This window comes from Passer montanus, unplaced genomic scaffold (genome assembly GCF_014805655.1).
Source record: "Passer montanus isolate IOZ18808 unplaced genomic scaffold, ASM1480565v1 scaffold53, whole genome shotgun sequence".
Taxonomy (NCBI): Eukaryota; Metazoa; Chordata; class Aves; order Passeriformes; family Passeridae; genus Passer; species Passer montanus.
The window spans coordinates 1,269,208-1,287,976 of record NW_024370263.1 but is presented as its reverse complement, the minus strand read 5'-3'; the positions used below and the strand labels follow the sequence as shown (position 1 = coordinate 1,287,976).

The window sequence follows — 18,769 nt, the reverse complement described above, 5'->3', positions numbered from 1 at the left end:
TACACAAGTACTGGCCTCTACACGTGCAGAGTGGATTCTTAATAACACCAGCTTAAAGCAACGGCTGAGCCATTGCTGGCTGAGTATCCTCAAATTGTAACTCACAGGACACTGCCCCTTCTTTTTATGCCAGAGTATTTCAAAGGTGAAATCTTTCCTTTAACCCCCTAATCTATATTTTCCTCTCATCGCATGTTTCCCAGCTCCGCAAGATGAAGCCCTTCTCGTTTTCCGTGCGTGCCGAGTCCACCGCGTGCCATGCCCGGCTCTTCCCTCTGGAGGGAGCCGGCTCTTCAGGCAGGGCCGGCCGGGGTGCGCGCCCCTCCTTCCCCCGCGGCCCCTGGGCAGCGATACCTGCGGGGACCCTCCGGACAGCCGGGGCTGTCCCTGCCCACACCGGCACCTTCACACCAACGGTCAGGCCGAAGCACCCGCGGTCTCAACGCGCTACCGAATTTGGTTTCAATCTATCAGGAAACCGAACAGAAGGCAAAGCACAAAGAACCAACTCGTGTACGTGCACTCAAGTGCTCTTCTCCCACCTTCCAGCCCGGCCGTGTTCAACAGGCTCACGGCAGCTTTTTGAGCTCTTTGGGTAATGATGCTGAAACCCGCTTTGCAGGTACTGCTGCGTTGGCTCCTCCAGCCCTCTCCAGGCAGCAGGGCTCAGCTTCTACCCCCAGCCCAAACCTGTGGGTGCCTGGCTTGTTTCTAGCAGCTACCGGGATCCCTTTACACAGGCAGAACATTACACAGCACAGCTGAACCTGCTTTACTTATTCCGTACAAGATCAAGGTACAGCTGCTCTTTGGCATCACAGGCTGGAATCCACTTGCTGGAGAGGAGGAGGAGTGCTTGGCAGGAAAGGACAGTGCCCCAGCTGAGGTGGCCCTGAGCCATGTAGCCCCACTAGCCATGGCTCTGTGTAGGGATGCACTAGAAGCCCATAGCTCATGGGAGAGACACACTCTGTCCCCCAGCAGCCTGCTGCATGCAGAACACCTTTCTGTACCTGCTACAGCCCTCGGGTCATCCTCCACCCTGCAAGCTGCTGTTACCCACACTGTAGCAGGAAACCAAAGCAGTTGCTCCCCAGCCATGGCCATGTGCATGTGTGCTTGACTTTGACTGAAGAGATGCCAACAGCCCAGGATGCTGAGGCAGCTGCTGGGGACTGCCTGCACAGTTCTAGCCACAGAGTTACAGGGTCTCCCTGAAGAGAAGGAAAGACTAAAGAGAACATCTATGAAATGTGTAAAGAGTGTGCATGAACACTGCAAACACACAGGAGTCTCATCCTGATGCTCCTATCCTACACTGAATGTAGTGAATTTCACTGGCAAGGACAGGAAAAGATCAACTGCAAAAAGCCATTTCTGAAAACTGGAGCTATCCTCAGTGTTTGGGTTAAGTGATTAAGCAAAGGCCACCCTTGCTCCACCTGTGTGGAACAAGGAACTAATCCTGGATTTATCCACTGAGCTAGGTGATGTGGTTCTCAACCTCAGAAGCAATCACTGAACTCAGCCTGCACCTCTTGAAAATAGAGCTAGATGGCTAATTTATTCTCTGGCTTGTAACCTCCACACTTGGGCCTGTTTTACAGCAGCTTTTAAAGACACTGTGTGTGTAAGTGCTTTGTGGGATTGTAACCACAAGTGGAAGCTGCCTGGAAATGCAGCTGCCTTCTTTCCTAGGATGTGCCGTGTACCTTGGTGACAGCATGGGCTGAGTGAAGTTTAACCAGACACGTAATCAAATCATACAAAGTCATCTGTCAAATCAATCTACAATACACAGATAATGCATGGCCTATACATGATACATCCTGACTAACAGGCTGACAGGTAATATGACATTAAATTGTTACAAATTTTCTGTGATTTTCAAAATACTTCTACTAGTCATTCTGCAGCATTATGGGGTTTTGTTTATTTGAAGTGGATTTTTTCTTGGGATAGAAAAATAACCCTTTTTGCTTTCCATATCTGTAACACTCCCATCCAGTGAGAGAGACATTGTTATGGAAGGAGGGACACCAGTCAAAGCCCTGAAGAATCTTGATTTAAGGATTAAAAACAACATGAACTGGACTGCTAACATGCTTCAATGTGAACATGCACCTTGCATGCATGGTTAGAAACACCATTTCCATAGCTCAGACTGTAGGCCTGACACATCTGCATGGTCTCCTTCCCATTCAGCCTCAGGACCTGCAGTGGTTCTTCAGCACAGAACACACACTGCTGATCCTGAGGGCCCACTACCCACAGCCATTGCTTGAAGTTCTGTGATTTTCTCTTCTTCTAACAAATATAAAACTGAAATTCCTCAGTCAAGGCAAAGACCTCGAGCCACTTTCATTAAGGGCACAGTTTAGTCCTGGCACCTTGGGTCATTCTGTGTGTGCTTACCAATACAAGCAGATCTGTCTTCACCTGGGAACCCCAACCCTGCAAACTGTTGTATTTGATAGATTACCACAACCACGGGCACCTGCAGCAACCAGGACAGAAGGGAAGGAGCAACCACCTATGGAAAGCCTCTGTTTGCCCAGACTAAGAACACTCCTTAGTTAAATAACTGCATTTTGTAGGGGAGACAAACTGACAAACATACACAAATAATCAAACAAGAAATGAAAGAAAGAAAAAAGAGGAAAAAATATTTATAAATGTCACTGTTCAATGTCTTTTCAATTAAAATGAAATAAGATTATCTACATATATCTACAAATATCTACAAGTATCTACATTTTGCAGATATGATTCTTTGGTTGTCTTCACTTTTTTTCCTACACTGCAACTATTAAGAAATAAAAGGGTTTGTATAATCTTTGAAGGAAATAATAAATATAACAACTTCATTGAACATTTGACCAAAGCTTTGGCACTAATCAGTTTACAGATAACAAATCATACTGAAAACTCTGAAATAACAGCGGCAAAGCAATAGAGCACATCCGAGAGCCATTTCCCACTGACTAATAACAAGCACAAGGCTATTTTACATCAACCTTTCTGAGAACATTATGCTTTAGTCAGACACTAAGAATCTCACAATTCACTGCAAATGTCAAATAAAATACATATTTCTTGCACAAGTCTTTTTTTATGGATCCAGATATATATTTTTTTAACAGAAAAAAATACATAAAATATCCATGGTAGCCTGTATCCCTTCTTAAGCCTTTCCAAAAAGGTTTTGGAAGCCCAAAGCCCACTGCCAGAGGCAAAATAAACATTGCTATTAACACTGCCACCTGCACAAGGGAAAGAACGTGTTTTAAAGAGTTTGTAATGAAAATGCACAAACATGGATGAATAGATGAGTTTAAAAGAAATTACCCCCCATCTTTTCATGGGGTCATGTGGAAAAATCAGGAAAGTGTTCATAATACTGTATACCAACACAGATGAGGAGCTGCTCAATACCTTCTCTGAACACAAAGGGACTGCCTTTGGTGAGCATCCGACAAAAAAACAAGCCAACTATTCAAAACACATCACTGGAGAGCTGTGATGAACAGGGCCATCTTTTCAGCAGTAAGGAACGACTACTGAATGAAGATACTAAAGGAAAAAGTACTTACCAGCATTAAGAGGGAAGATGCAGCAAGCAGGTAATGCAAAATAGATGCTTTAGAACTACTGCAGTTTGGGTCAGCCAAACATAAGGGGTGAACCAGTCTGAGAAAAAAACCCTGAAGTCCCTTTAAAAGGCACCTCCATGGGAGAGTATTCAAGAGGTCAGGAAAGGCTGCAGGAAGGCAGAACTGTGTGAGGCTGCCTGGGAAGCAGGTGGGAAAGACACAGCCTGAAAGCTGCAGATATTCCCCCACCCCCAGGCTGGTTTTTAAACCTTTGCAGGTATTGTTGGGAAAACAAGATGCAAACACAGCTGCAAGTGCCTGTGCTCTTGGCCACAGCCCTTCTCAACAGCTCCAGAAAATGCTGCTACGGTTAAGGCATCCCAGTGAAGCCCAAAACTTACAAATGGGTCAGGGCCGGAGGAGAAGTGGGAAATTTGTTCTGGCAGTGAGGATTCAAAGCACTCCCTTAAACTAAACTCTGCTTCCCCAAGGATCTCCTCAAAGAACCACCTGAACCAGCCCCGGTGTGCCCCGGGTTGGGAAAGACCGACACGGACAAGTGCAGGACGACACACGGCTCTCGGCCGGCCCCAGCCCCTGCTCGGTGCTCACGCACAGGCCCGCGGGCACCGCCAGCACCGGCGCCGACACCAAACCTCCGTCACGAGACCCGAAGGGCGAGCGAAAAGGGACAAGTCACTTCACCGCTGCCGCCTCACCGTCCTCCCACCGCATCCCAGCCGCCCGACGGTCCTCGGTGCCCGGCACGAACGGAGGACTAGCGAGATAAGGACATATGGCTTCATTTATCAAAGTGCAGCCGCGGGTCACACCGCGATGGAGCTCCCGGCACCGCCGCCCTCACAGCCCCCACAGGGCGGGGCGCGGGGCGGGGCCCGGCTGCCGGCGATTGGGCTGTCTGGCTGTCGATCATGTCAAGCTGACCAATCAGCTCTCTCGTGAGGCGGGAGGAGGGGGAAGGCGGGAAGGGGAGGGCCGTGTCTCTCGTGCCGCCGCTGCCCCGTTACCGGGGCCCGTAGTCGTAGCCGGCGGGGGCTCCGGCCGGCGAGTACATGTTGGCGGCCGCCGCCGCCGCAGCCGCCGCGTTCATGTGGTGGTGGTGATGGTGGTGGTAGCTGTGCCCGCGGATGCTGGGGAGGGGGTAGGGGGCGGGCCGGCTCTTCGCGCCCAGGTAGTGGTCGTAGGCGGCGGCCGCCGCCGGCGGGTACTTGTAGGGGTGGTGGTGCAGCGGCTCCGACGCGGCGGGCTCCAGGCGCAGTTCGTGGTGCGGCGGGCTGGGCCGGCCGCCGCCCGCCCCGGCCAGCGGCACCAGCCCGCCGCCCCCGCCCGGCAGCGCCGGGCTGAGCACGCGGGACATGAGCTGCTGGTGCGCGGCCTCGGCCTGGTGCAGCGCCGTCCCGCCCGCCTCCCGCTCGAACTCCCGCCGGCTCTCGGCAGCATCTGCGGGGGCAACAGAGTCAGCGCGGCCGGGAGCGCACCGCGCGGGGAAGAGGCGCGCCAAGGGAAGAGCGGGGCGTGCAGGAGCGGCATGCGGCAGGAACGGGGCTGGCGGGACGGGACCTTCTGACTGCGATAAATGGAGTGGAGTTGACTGACAAGCTGGTACACGCCTGACATTTTTGCAATTGTGTAACACTAAACAAATACAGACTTCCCTTTATTTTGCAGGCCCGGTGTGCGTTGGAAGAAAGGCCTTCGGTTGTCTTTGCAGTTGTTTGCTCTGGGTAATGGAAAAGCAGTCAATGGGCAGAGGTGCTGTTCGACCTGACTGCAGCTCCTGAATGGAGTGGGCTGGCCCTAAGCGCACTGCCGAGGCGCATTAAAAGGGCAATGCGAGAAGGAACCTGTGGCCAACACTGCATCTCTGCCTGAAAAACTGAGTTTGTTGCTAAAAAATCAAAAATGGGACTCTATAGGCAAGGGGCATTGTTTTTTAAAGCAGCAAATTTTCTTAAGCAGACAACGACAGCAAATGTTGTAGTCCAAGGAAGAATGAACTAGGCTATGAAGGCAGGTATTTTTCTTTAAAAAGTAAGCGGTGGCACAAAGCTCATTAGCAATGGGGCTGTGCACCAGCTTGGTGAGCAAGGCTGGCCCCAAGCATGCATGCACGGGCTGTGCAGGCCAACAGCGCCTGGGAGATGGGCTGGCCTGGCCACTGGAGCTCTCACCTTTCTCTGTCCCATTCTGGTGGGCTGGGGAAGAGACTGGATTCCGGGATCTGGCAAAAGCGCTCATGAGAGGAAGAGGCCCTGGCCTGTGGTTCCTGGGCCTGCAAGAGGAAGGGGAGAAGTGATACAGAGCTGATGGTCCAACAGAATGAGCAACTGGCGTATTGTCTCTGTGAGCTGCAGCTGGTAAATGGGGCCCAATACAGTGTCCCCCTCCACAAAACCCTTGTGTAAATGTAAGCTGGGCAGATGCACGTGAAATAGGGTGAGTGGGGTATTGCCATAACCAATAAAGGCATAGCCTTACCAGTCCTCAGGGTCACAGTCTCTGAATCCTTTGGCAAAAGGGTTGCTTGCAATCTTCAACTGCGTGATCTGTAAGAAGAAGTGGCAAAATGTCTCAAAGCAGCACACAGGGCTCCCTGGCCAAACAGCGAGTGTATCCCTGAGCAGGTTTTGGGACTCAGCAGTGCTTGGTGTAACAGAGAGGATCCAGGTGGCTGGTGGAGCCAGGGTGTTCTCTGCCACAGAGCACAAACATGTGCTTTCCCTCTGTTAGAAAATGCGGGCTAACATGCTACCTAATATGAGTTCAAGGTGAAGGGAGAGGCAGTCTGAGGCAAAAGCACTTGTAAGAAAATGCCACATTATATGGGTCACCACTGGAGCAGTTAAGACAAATCACTGGATAAATCATACTTATGTATTTATTTAATTCGCCAGGGAGAAGGCAGGACATTTTCTATATTTAAGCAAATCCACGGATAAAGTATGTGATTGTGAGTTTCCGGAATGGGTTGAAAAACAAACTTTAAGCCCCTCAGTGACAGTTCCAGCCTTAGAGGTCAAACTGATAGAAAGCAGGAGAGAAAGAGCAGCTGTCCGGAGCCATCAGGCAAATGCCAGCCGGGGAGGGACTCCAGAGCCCCTTAAAGGCACAGCCTTTCTCTGGCCTGGCCGCCTCCACCGGGGCGAGGTGCGGCCCGACCCCAGCATCCCGGAGAGAGCTCAGGTCAATTTGCTCGGAGCCACTGCAGAGGGTGACACTTGCACCGGTTGCTCAGGGACAGCCCTGGGACACAGCCCCGGCCTGCGCGGCATCGGCGCGGAGCGGGGCGGTTCGGAGGAGCGCTGAAAAGCCCCCGCTATGAAATCGTATTTCCACTCGACGCTGGGATTCCTGCTCTTTACATTACACTGATGCGATTTAAAGGAGCAATTGGATTAACTGCTGCCCAGAGATCTGCATTAGATTGGGGTGGGGGTGTTGTGTTTCGTTTTGTTTCGTTTTTAACGTATAATTGTATTCTGAGGAGAGACAGACCGCTAAAAGCTTAAAACAGTAAAATCGCAGATTTATCCAAACAAATTGTGAGTGACATTTCGCAGCGGGAAGGCTGTAGTTTCCCCACCAGCCCCGGTCTCGGCTTTACATAGGTAATGAGGTCCCCCGGGCGGGGGGAAGCTGGCGATGGGACTGGAGCCCACGTCGCTTCCCCGGCGCACACCGATGCAGTTCCGCGCAGCTCCCCGGCTATCGGGTTCCTAGCGCTGCCCAGAATGGGTTTAGCAGATGGGGAGGAGGAGGCGGGAATACCCCCAGCCATCCCCGCCGGACACCCGCAGCCCGGCCTCCAACCCCGGAGCCGGACGAAGGGGCCGAGCCAGAGCTGGATGCACCCGCACCCGTGGTTCCTCCAGGGAGACCCCAACCCCCGCTTTCTGCTGCCCCGAGCTCCGCTGCTGCCTCACCCGGTGGTTCTGGTAGGCGGTCACTGCCGTGAAGCGCGTCTCCTCGAAGACGAAAGTTTTGAAGTTCTCCTCCGCGTACTTCTCGCTGTCTTTCCGGGGGTCCACGTAGACCACGTGAAAACGCGGCTGGTATCTGTGCATGGAGTTCAAAATGATCTGAATGATAAAACGAGCAAGGAGACAATAACTGATCCAGGCGGAGCATGGAGAGAGGAGAGCGCAGCCCCGGCCCGGCCGGCTCCACTGCCCGGGACAGCCGCGGGGCTGGGGCAGAGCCCCCGGGGCAGGGTCACCCCACGGGAATCACAGCGCGGGGAGTTCCCACCCCGTGCAGCCCCGTGGTGGACATCCTCTCCCGGGAACACTTACATGCCCGTTGTCATCCAGCAAATTGTTGGTCAGTTTGAGCTTATCGAAGGAAACGATCTGCTTCATCCACTGCGCCCCTTTGGCCGGGGAGTCCGGGTGGTAATGCACTCTCCCGGGGGTGGCGGGGTCGGCTTTGCCAGCCACCAGCCAGGAGGAGCTGTGGAAGGCGTACCTGCGGGAGGGAAGGCACCCTCAGCCGCGGCCCGGGGCGCTCCCGGCGCGTCCCTGCAGCGGCTGAACGACTGCAGCACCCGGCCCGCAGAACCGGCCCGGGACGGTCCCCCCGCCTCTCCATCACTCCTGCTTCCTACGGCCACGAGAGGAACGAGCTCTTCCACAGCCAGAATTGCTGCGGAGGGAATATACTATTTTATCACGTCAGCGATGGAACTGTCGTGAGAGAAATCTGCAGGATGGAGGAAATTTATAGCTACCCGTGTAGATTTGGGAGAGAAGCCGCAAAAGTCTTCCCTCTTCCTCTAAAAAAAAAGGGTGAAAAAAGCCCTCTATACAGTAATATTCTCGCTTTAAGTGAAGAGTGGAAAGTTGTGTGTAGATTAATAGCAGGTTTAGAATTTAGCAGTCTTGTTTCATTCTTTCAAAGTACATATTCAATAGTAACATTTAAAACAGAGAAACCAATCTTCTATACACGTGTTTACTTTAAAAGCCACTGTTTGCACAGGGGGAATTAGACACCATTGGACTTGAGCAGAAACATTACTTTTTAAAGATATACTCAATTGGATGTTATATATCCTACTTCCCTTGACAAGCAAACATTTCTAGGACGCCCTGAGAATTTGGATATCTGTCTAAATATTTATATATGGGACCCTGCGATTCCTATGCGGGCTGCCTGCTCGGCGTCTTGATCTCGAGCTAAATACATAATGAGCTTTTCACTGTCTTAAAATTAAAGGGGTTCCAAACCAGACCGCATCACTGCCTTGTGAGTCGACAGTTTCCAAGGCCTTCCTACACTGCCGCTGGAAACAAGGGCAGGGTTTTGTGGCTTGGGTGGCTGGTGCCTTTCCAGAGCACAAAACCCACTCTCTTCACCCAAGCACACAGGCAGATCCCCAGCAGGCATGGCACAGCTTTGAGACATGCACTGAGGGGCTGCAGCATTCAAGGAGCACCGAGGGGATTTTTGTTAAGTGGCAAAGGGTGTTTGCCGGTGGAGACGTGTAGCAGTACGACAAGGAGAGCTTTTCTGGGCAGGACAAGGCAGTTCCTGCCCTGTGCCCTGAGGAAACCTGCCCTTCTGCCCATGCTGGTCTGGCTCCGGCCGCCCGTGAGCCTGGTGCGGAGGCTGAGGGGGCCCTGCGGTCCCGTGCAGCCGCTCCTGGCCCCAGACTCGTTGCAGGGGTGTGAAAGAGACCCCAGGTCAACCGCATCCCGTGCCCCTTTCCTGCCTCGCACCGACAGGTGTCACGCCCAGGGGCACATCCCCGAACCCCCAGAGGGCAGGAGCAGAGGGTGGGCAGCGACCCACCAGCCCCCACGGCTCCAAGAGCCGCGAGACAGAGCAGGTATTTGTTACTTGCCGGTATCGCTTGTCATCCACTGGGACGAAATCCATGAGGAGCATGTAGTCAGCCATAGGGTCCATCCCAAATATCTTCACCTGGAAGGTGGGGAACATGCGCCTGGCACAGAGAGGAGAGAGAAGTTGAGGAGCAGCAGAGAGCCCCGAGGGGCCGGCACGGGTCTCTTGCCCTCCAGCCGCTCCGATACCCTCCCCGTTGTGATGATAAGTCCCCTCGAGGAAACCACTGGCCGGAGGAAGAGGCACATACGCCCAGGCTGTGTGGGGAGACTGGCTGCCGTGTTCTCAGTCGTGTTCCCAGCCCTCGGCAGCATCCCGAAAGGCGAGCCAGAGGGTTCTGCCTCTCCCCCTGGCTTTGGGACCGTTCATGTCAGACACCCAAAATACCCCACCGAGGTGGAACGGAGAGGACAGGGGGAACAAGAGCATCCTCGGCCTTTGCTATGGGGAAATAAAGTGAAAATAATTTCTTCCCCGTGGTTTCCCCATCATTTTAGCTGACCTGACTGGAGGCAAATGCAAGGCATTACCCTGTCTGCGGACCCGCATTCAAGCTCGGGAGTCTCAGGCAGCCCGTAGGGGTCAAATCTGAAAACACCAGCCAACGACACGAGGTGATCGTGTTCCTACCTGTGCAGCTTCTGTACCCACCAAACTGCTCCCGTTTGAAAGGAGCCCTTACAGCAAGAGCCCCTAGGGCCAGCGGGAGACCTCTCCCAGCCCGGAGGGGCAAACGCTCCCCCTCGGCGGGAAGGGCTGGAGGGCAACGGGGATGTCCCAGAAAGCCCCGTCCCGGATCCACTCCATTGCAAGAGCCAGGTCGGGCTCCCGCTCCCCGCAGCTTTGCGGAACGAAAAGGGGAGCGGAAAGGAGCCCAGGGCTCCGGAGCTGGGCAGGCCAGCTCCCGCGGCTGAGAAGAACCGGCTCTCCCCGGTTCTTCTCCGCGCAGGCCCCCGGGACCCAAAGCTAAGCCGAAACGAGGATCCCACCCTCATGGAGGGCACGATTCTTACAGGGGGCTGCAGTACTAATACGATGGGCGGTGGGCTAAGGGAAGGGGCCGGGACAGTCCACCCGTGCCTCCCTCCTGCATCTGCACACCCGGGGAGCAGGGCCTGGCCCGCAGCTCCCCGGCGGGACACGCCAAAGATGTGCCCTGGCGTCGGGGCTCGTTATGCCTTCGTTTTGTTTTACAGAATAGTAAAGCAAGCGAGCGACTGTAGGCAATTATTTCGGGAAGGGTGTTTGCAGCCGTTGAAAAACCAAAGTCCCAGTCTTCCCCTGAACAAACAGCCCGATCAAACCGGACACAGAGAGCCCCCCCCGGCTCGTTCTCGGGGCACACGCCGGACCTGTCGATATGTGCCCCTTCTCCCCTCTGAGGGGCGGTGGGTCAGCGCCCCTCTGGCTCCGCAGCTCTTCCACATCGGGCCCAGCCCTGCCGGGCTGCACCGGCATCGGGCAGCTGCGTCTCCCTCTCCGTAAGGCTTCAGCAAACTCTGGAGGACGTTTTCAGTCGCTCCCTCTGTTATTATTATTTTTAAACGTGTAAAAGACCCCATTAGCTCCAATTCCGGTGTTTCTTGTTCTAAAACTTAGTTTTAAAACAAACAACCTGAGATGATAAGACCCATCTAGACAAACAGCAGGGCCAGCCCAGAGGCGCTGGAGGAGAATAGGCTTTGCAGCGCCTTCCCCGAGCCTTTCCTGCTGGTTGTACCCCGTTTTCTCCTGTTTTACTCGCTTGTCTGGAGTTTCGACGGTGTCATAAAGTAAACGAAGAAAAGGGTGGGAGGAAACCCCCCGATTCAATTCGAATTGGTTAATTTCCGAAACCTTTTGAAATGGGATATTTGCAATCCTTTCGCTCTTCTTGGAGAGCTAAGAAAGCCAGATCGAAGAACTCCTGTTTGCAGAGAGCCTCCGCCTGGAGCCTGAACGACCTTTTCCGCTAAGGAAAGCAACGCCGAGCCCGGCGCCGGGCTCAGGGGCCGCGGCCGGAGACAGCGGGCTGCGCGCCCCGGCGCCGGGGCCGGCTCCGTCTGCGGGAAATTCCGCCCGGGTCCCGCAACGCAGCGCCGGCTGCTTTTGCACCGGGCACCACGGTGATTGTTTTATTTTAGGAAATTGCTAATATAAAAAAATAACAACTTAAAATGCCACTGCGTACATATGTTTCTTTTTTTTTTTTTTTTTTTTTGCACTTTCGGGACCCTCGAAATCGCTGACGGGAGAGGGGCGGGAGCGCACGGCCGCGGTCACAGCTCTTGCCAGACCGCTCGGAGCGGAGTCCGACCCTCTCCCCCGGCCGGCCATCCCGCCGCAGTCAGCCCCGGGGCGAACTGAGAGCAAGCAACGGGGGATTCCTTAATTTTTTTTTTTTTCTTCCCCCCCCCCCCGCCGGATCGCTTTAAACCGAGGGAAGACTCAGAGCCGGGACAATTCGCAGCTCTGCCGGAGCCTGGCGGGGAAAGCCTCGCAGCTCTGCCCGAGCCGCCGCGGCCGCGGCGCTTCCCGGGGATCTCCACTAAATGCAGTAACTAAAAACTGAATTGGGAATCCTCTTCCCCCCATATATTTTGCTCGTTCCTAACGCGATCGCATCGGCCGCTTTCTTTGTTCCCTGCCCAGGAGCGGGGTCCTGGCCCCGGAACCGCGCCGCGGCGGCCGGAGCAGAGCTGAGAGGAGCCGCGTTCAGCCGGGCTCGTTACTCGATAATCGGGAAATGCAACAGCCCTGGAACACGTTTCAAGGTGCAGAATTAGGGTCTGTTCGCGTCTCCGCCGGAAGGAAAACATCTGCCCGTGCTAAGAATGTATTTAGCAGGTTTTGCACGGTTTGCGTGTTGTTTTCTTCCTTCCCCCGTATCGTTGCTGTCCGCCCCGGGAACACCGTCCTCCGTAAACACGGATCAAAATCCCGTGTGGGGTCACAGCCGAAGGCGCCCGGAGGAGCACAGCGCCCTTTTAAGCGGGAGTGAAACCCGGTGCCCTGCCTGCCGTCCTCCGCACGCCTTCGCCGTCAGCCCGCAGCAGCAGCCGCGCGTTCTTCCGCAGCACCGAGGCCTTCGGGCCGCAAGAGCTCGCAGATTTCGCCCCAGGAGAAGCGCAAGGATCAAATGACGGCGACCACTGGGTCGGGCCGCTCCGCGACTCGCCCTTGGGCAGCAGCTTCAATCTCCCCCCAAAGTGCAAATTCAACCACTCGCACCGAACTTTCCCGCCCCGACTGGCCTGGGTGCCCGGGTCCGGAGGGAGCGGCTGGAGAGCCGGGGCCGCTCGGGAGCTCCGCACTGACCTGCCTGCCTTGGTGACGATCATCTCGGTGCCCAGCTGGTTGAACTCGTCCCACAACGCCTTCATCTCTAGTTGGACGCTCACGTTGGCCACCTTCGGGTTCTTCTTCACCGGCGCCTTGGCCGCGGTGGCCGCCCCCGCAGAGCAGCCCGAGACTGCGGCCGGCCCCGCAGCGGCTCCACCGGCGCCCTCGGGCTGCTCGGGGCCTGGGGGCGGCGGGTTGGTCCCGGCCGCGGCCGCCGCCGCCCCGCCGAAAGGGTAGCCGTGCTGGGGCTGGGGCGGCGGGTGCGGGTGCTGCTGAGCCGTGCAGGGCTCGTAGTGCGGCGGTTCATGCTGTCCGTACGGGTCCCCCGGGGAGGGGGAGAGGTGGTACCCCCCGGAGGCGTTCAGGCTGCTCAGGCTGTTGGCCGTGAAAGCTGCAACATCGCAAAAATGGGACAGCTGGGTGAGCCAGGGGCTGGAGATAGCTGAAATCATTCCAAAAACAAGCGGTCAGGGCTCCGCTCCGGCTCCCGCTTTCCCCCCAGCTCCGCGCCGCTCCGCGCGGCCCCCGCCTCCGCACCGGCTCCGCGGGGTGCCCTCCGCCTCCTCTCCTGCCCCGCGCCCAGCCCAGCGGGGCGCCTCCCCCTTTCCGCTTTGCTTGGCCCCAGCCCCGCTCCCCCCGGGGCAGGCGGGGAGCTCGCTGCTCCCGCTGCCTGCCTGCCTAGGTTTCTTTTTTTTTTTCCCCCTTTTTTTTCTTCTATTTTTTTTTCTTTTGCAAACCCGAGAGGTCTGCCAAGAGCTTCGGCGGTGCAAAGCCCGTGCTATCTCTGCAGGCCTCCCTCGCCACACACCACTTGGGACAAAGCAAACTCCCTCCTTCGCCCCCTTTTCAAAAAAAGGGGGGAAAAATAGAGGAGTGGGGAAACTCAGAGAAAGAAATCGGCTCTTATTTCCGTGTAGCTACGCTGCTGCAGGTAACGTCCTTCTCTCTGGAGCCGCGGGGCTGCGGCTGACAGGGGAAGTCGGATCTGGTTTGGCAATGCCCCATTCCTTCCATCCCCGGACGAGAAAGAGGAAGAGGCCGGGACCAGAGCAAAGCTCCGGGTCCGCGCCGAGGAGCACCGGGACGAGCCCGGCTGCGCAGCGCTCGGCCGCCGGCCCGAGCGGGCCCTGCGGGGCATGACAGGCCCCCGGCGGAGCGGCCGGCTCCTTCGGATCCCCTCCCATGCTGGAAGGCTTCTCGAGGTCCCCGGGGTCTCTTGCATTATTTCCGACGCAGCCCCCGGCCAGACAGGGGCTGCAGAGCCGGTGGGAGCCGAGCCCCGGCCTGCCGGTGCCTCAGGCACGGCCGGCGCTGCCGGGGGATGCTTTCAGCACCTCTGAGAACAAGCGAGTCCCAGCGGCGGAGCCGTCGAAAGCTGCTACAGGGCCACGGGCAATGCCTTTCTCTAAGGGCTACAGGGGCCCAGACATGCCGGGAGGAACGGCAAAGCCTCCTCCGACCGGCTCCTCCGGCAGGCCGCGTTCTGTGCGCTGCCCCTGGCCCGGCCGCCGGCACGGGCCGCGTGAAAGCCCTCGGACACGAGGTGCCCGGTGGTCCCGTCCCCGCAGCCCTGCGGGGCCGAGCGCGGCACTCACCTTCCATGTCCCTGGTGACGGTGCTGAAGTGCATCTTCTGAGGGCGGCAGCCGGGGCGGGCGGGCGCGCTGCGGCCGCCGCGGCGCTCCTCCAGCTCTCCTTTCCCTGCTTGCTCGGCGGCGGCGACTGAAATCAGAGAGGCGATACTGAAAGCATTTGCCTTGGGAGACAGAGGGCTGTTTTCGTCCATAGGGGAGACACCAATGCAGGAGCAGCAGGCGCGGCAGCCTCCCACCACGAGCCCCCCCCCTCCCACCCCCTAACTCCCCTCCTTTCTACCGCACCATCCAGGGAGGTGCGAACGAGACCCCCTCCTTCCAGACGGGGGGGGAGGGGTGGGGAAGGGAAACTTAAAAAAAAAAAAAAAAGCCAACAGAAAACAACCTAAACGCTCTGACCCCCCGGGAAGGGCGCTGGGGAGCAAGAAACTTCCCCGGGTCCCTTTGTAGCTAGCGCCGAGCACCGCAACGGCGGACCGAGCTCTGTCAGCGAGACGGGACCGGGGGGCAACAAATAAATAATCCCACGAATTTCTTTCCCGGAGTGTCCATTTCTCACCACCCCTTTTCAATTCGTTCCCTGCGATTTATTAATTCATTTTCTGTCCTCCCTGCCTCTCAACCACCACCTCCTGCTTCTGCCCCCCTCGTCCCCTCCTTTTCTCCTGCACGAAGGGAAAGTGTCTCCCTTATAGGCGCTTTCCCCATTCAGTGGCTGGGAGGCGTCACATGGAAGCCGGGGTGTTTGCCTGCAGAAGTGGCGGCGACGGCGGCGAAAGCGAAGTGAAACTCCTGCCGAGACGGTGTCAAAGGGCTGGGGAGGCCCTTCCCCGCCTCCCGGGCACGGCGAGCGGCCGCCGGGGAGGGATGGGATGTGCTGCGGGGCGGGCGGAGGGGCCGGCGGTGTCAATCACGGCTCCGGGAGCCGGCCGACGGGAAGGGAAGAGCCGAGCCCAGCCGAGCCGAGCCCGGCGTCACGCTGCGGATGTCCGGCACCGAGAGAAGGGATAGCTCTTTTCCTCCAGCTCGCATGCACCGCGGGGCTGGGGGCGACCCTCTGGACCCGGTGGCCGCGGGGACCCGCAGTCTGAGCCGCCGCAACAGGCGGGGTCTGGGCACGTCAGGGTGAGCAGCGGGTGCAGGTACTGCCGGCCGCTTCGCTCGGATGGGACCCCCTTAGCCCTGGGCCACCAAACTGCCAAAGCGCCCGCCAGCGTTCCAGCATTTCCTTCGCCCAAAAAAAAAAAAAAAAAAAAAAAGAAAAAAAAAGAAAAAAAAAAAAAAAAAAAAGAAAAAAAAAGAGCAGAAAACGGAAAGCAACGAACGCGGCGGCAGGCGAGCTCCTGCCCAGCCCAGCTTGGGAGCCCGCTTCGTCGGCAGCACCTGCACGGCCCCGTCTGGGCCGGGAGCCGCGCGCGGTTCCCGTCCCTGCCCCGGCGAGGACGAGGCGCTACTCACCGCCTGCTCCCGGCCCCTCGGAGCCCCGCGGCGATCCCCGGGCCCTTCTTTCGCATCGGCGCGGGGCAAGGCGACGCGCCCGCCCCGCCGGGTCCGGCCCAGCCCGGGTACCAGTACCAGTCTCGGTCCGCGCCCTGGTGCCGGTCCCTCCGGGCGGGTGGCTGCACCGAGGTCCCGGGGAATTGCCCCGACGGGGCGGGCGGAGCTGTGGGGCGCGCCGGTGGCTACCGTCGCGGTGGGGGTTGCATAACCCGAGCGATGCGCGGAGAGCCGCAGTGAGCAAGCGGGTTATATATAGCTGCCCTGTCTGTAGCCTGCGGGGCTTGATTCTTCTGTTGAAATATTATCTTTGGATGTGGTAAAAATATTTGCAGAGAAAAATCTAGATTACTCTTACATATTTGAGCATATGTTCCTGCAGCTAACGGCATAAGGGCAGAGCGTGACATGATCGGTGTTTTGTTTCTTTGCTGCTGCTGCTGGCAGCGCGGTTCCTGACCGGGGCAGCTTCTGTCGCGAGCTCAGGGACACGTCACGGAGAAGACAGTCCCGGTACTGACCCGCGCTGCTCACCTGGCGGCAATACAATCAGGAGGGGAAGGGATTTCGTTTGGGTACCCCGGGGCAATATCGGAGGAAGGCGAGGAGCCACGGGTGCGAACTCCAAGCCGCCTCCGGGAACTCAAGGGCTGATGCGAGCGGGACGCTGATGCCCCTTCCCGAGGTATGCTTGGCTTTGGACAGCCTGTGCTCCAGAAGGAAAGAAAATATCCCGCCTGGAAATTAAGCAAAAAACCGAAACCAGCGCCCCAGCAGAGTTTGGGGTTGTAGTCCCTGCCTTAATTGCCCGCACCGTTTCCCAGGTTTATTCCTTTCTCCTTTCCTGCTCCTTACATAAAGCTCCAGCTGTAAGCGACGCCACGTCGGGGACAGCCCGGGCGTGGAGCGGTCCCTTGGCCTGTCCACCCGGCCGGCGCAGTCGGGGTTGAGCGGTGTCTACCAGGAACACAGGACCCGCCGGGAATCGTTGTCACCTGGTGGCAGCGGAGCGGGTTCTCGCCAAATGGCGGGGCTGAAGCCTCGAAACCCCAAATCCCTGAGGGCAGACCCCGCCGCCCCGCTCCCACATCCCCTGCCTGGCCTCGCAGACACGCGGGGTTCCCACACGCTGGGCGGAGCTGAGACAATAGAGGGGGAAACGAACCCTGTCTGCCCTGCAACAGGGACCCCGCAGGGACAGAACCCACCCGAGGGAGAGGGTGGCACGGCGCTGTGCAGCAAGCGGAGTCGACCCCTTTCTTGCACCCCGCAAAGGGCCCAGAGGTCGCGTTTGACAGGAGAAGCCCCGAGGACGCATGTCCCCGTTCCTCGACCGCTGCGCATCGGCGGAGCGCTGCAAAGCGCACCAGTCCCGACGCGGGGTGGCCAACCCCGCCGTCAGCTATTGCTGCTGTGCCCTGGCTCTGCATCCGTCCAGAGGACGGGTGTGTTTGTTAGGATCGAGCCCAGGCGTTCTGCTCCCCGCAGCTCACACCTCGCCCGAGCAGGTGGGAGGAGAGGTCGAGGTTGTCCCGCCACCTCTCCTCCGGAACGGCTCCGCGGGGAGAAAACGCCAAGAGCTCGATGCGGAAGAAGGGCTGGGACACCTCTCCCCCTTTTTCCTCATCCTCCGTGGTCACACATCTGCTTCGTCCCGAAAAGATGCAGCCCGACGGCTCAAAAGCCTGTGTTAGCACCGAGGAATGCAACGCGTGGCAACGACTCACTCATTCCCCACGACGGCAAGCCCCAAGTCCCACGGTGGCCCCGAAGCCGAGCATCGCCGTGTCCCTGCCGCTCCACCACCTTTCCCGAACCCCCCGCAATAAACATCCGCTGGAACCCCCTCCCCCGTTTGGGCCCCGCACCCCATCACCCCCCAGACCTTTCAGGCGAGGCGGACACCAGTGGCTGCTGCCTTCGTCCTCCCTCGCAGGGGACTCCCTGGCGGCATCGTTCCCAGGGGCCGGGCTAGGTGTCCCTCGTCAGGGACACTCACACTGAGCCATGGCCCTGCTGCTGCAGAGGTGCCCGGGTCCCCCAAGCCGGGCTCCTCGGCGCACCCCGAGCCCAGGCTGTGATACAGGAGCGTCGCAGCCGCGATGGGCTCTCCCCGCGTCCCCGGGGCCTGGCTCGGACACAGCCCCGCTGTGCCGCCTTCCCTCCGCACTCACCCCTCCGCCCGCATCTCTCCACTCGTCCCTCCCGCGATCCCTCCTTTCTGCCCGCTCCCCCGGCCCCTGCCCGGCCCCGCCGTCCCTCCCGCCCCCAGCTCTGCACCCCGGCGGGCCCCCGGCGAGCCCGGGCTTTCGGAAAGGGGGGTGGGGGGCACAGACTCTGCAGGGGAGCTGGGGGCGGCCTCGCACGGCCCGGCCCGGCTCGGCTCGGCCGTGGGGCAGCAAGTAACTATCGGGAGGACCACGGCAACGAGCCGGGGCCGGGACCCCGCAGGGCAGGGAGGCGGCCCCGCACTCCGCGCACATCAGCGCACACGCCGTGTCTCCGCACGCTGCTCGCACGAACAGCCCAGCGGCGGAGCCCCGGGGGCCTCCGACGGCCGGCCCGGGAGAGAGCCCCGCGGCCGCCGCCCGCCGCAGCAGCACCGCCCGTGCAGCACGGCGAGGCTGACGCTGCCTCGCTGCTGGTGATTGTGCTGGAGAAAAAAAAGGATTCGTAAGGGTTCAACTAACGGGAACTGCGGACGTTTATGGATTCGTTGTAAGGGTGGAAATAAAGAGGACATCGGGGACATTTCGGCAGGTGAAAAAAGCCTGAAGTTCCCGCGGGTCCTGGGAAAAACGGGGATTTTCTGGCATTTAATTTGAGACCATTATCGATGAGTACTTTTCTTATATTTACAGCTATCCTCGTTATTACTCCGACTACGGCGACAATTAGT

At 58.0% G+C, this 18,769-nt stretch overlaps 1 protein-coding gene across 2 annotated transcripts; it reads right to left on the bottom strand.

Moving 5' to 3' along the window:
- Positions 1–2,652: 2,652 nt before the first annotated feature.
- TBX1 (T-box transcription factor 1) lies at positions 2,653–15,567 on the bottom strand. Of its 2 annotated transcripts, none has more exons than XM_039724879.1 (8): positions 14,375–14,562; positions 12,756–13,221; positions 9,457–9,558; positions 7,907–8,078; positions 7,538–7,693; positions 6,093–6,160; positions 5,786–5,886; positions 2,653–5,054 (listed from the first exon to the last, which is right to left on the bottom strand). In XM_039724879.1, the coding sequence occupies exons 1-8, from the start codon at positions 14,406–14,408 to the stop codon at positions 4,618–4,620; spliced, it is 1,536 nt and encodes a 511-aa protein (XP_039580813.1). In that variant the 5' UTR covers positions 14,409–14,562; the 3' UTR covers positions 2,653–4,617. The 2 variants fall into 2 exon arrangements, with proteins under 2 accessions (XP_039580813.1, XP_039580814.1); XM_039724880.1 differs by having other exon boundaries at positions 4,618–5,054; positions 12,756–13,170; positions 14,375–15,567.
- Positions 15,568–18,769: the final 3,202 nt, after the last annotated feature.

Excerpts from the sequence above, each read along its gene's own strand:
- TBX1 (XM_039724880.1), bottom strand. The coding sequence starts at position 14,564 with ATGGACGAAAACAGCCCTCTGTCTCCCAAGGCAAATGCTTTCAGTATC. Across the intron at positions 9,559-12,755 it reads ATCGTCACCAAGGCAGGCAG|GCGCATGTTCCCCACCTTCC; the intron begins GTCAGTGCGGAG and ends TCTCTGTGCCAG. Across the intron at positions 6,161-7,537 it reads CCGCCTACCAGAACCACCGG|ATCACGCAGTTGAAGATTGC; the intron begins GTGAGGCAGCAG and ends TTCTTCTTACAG.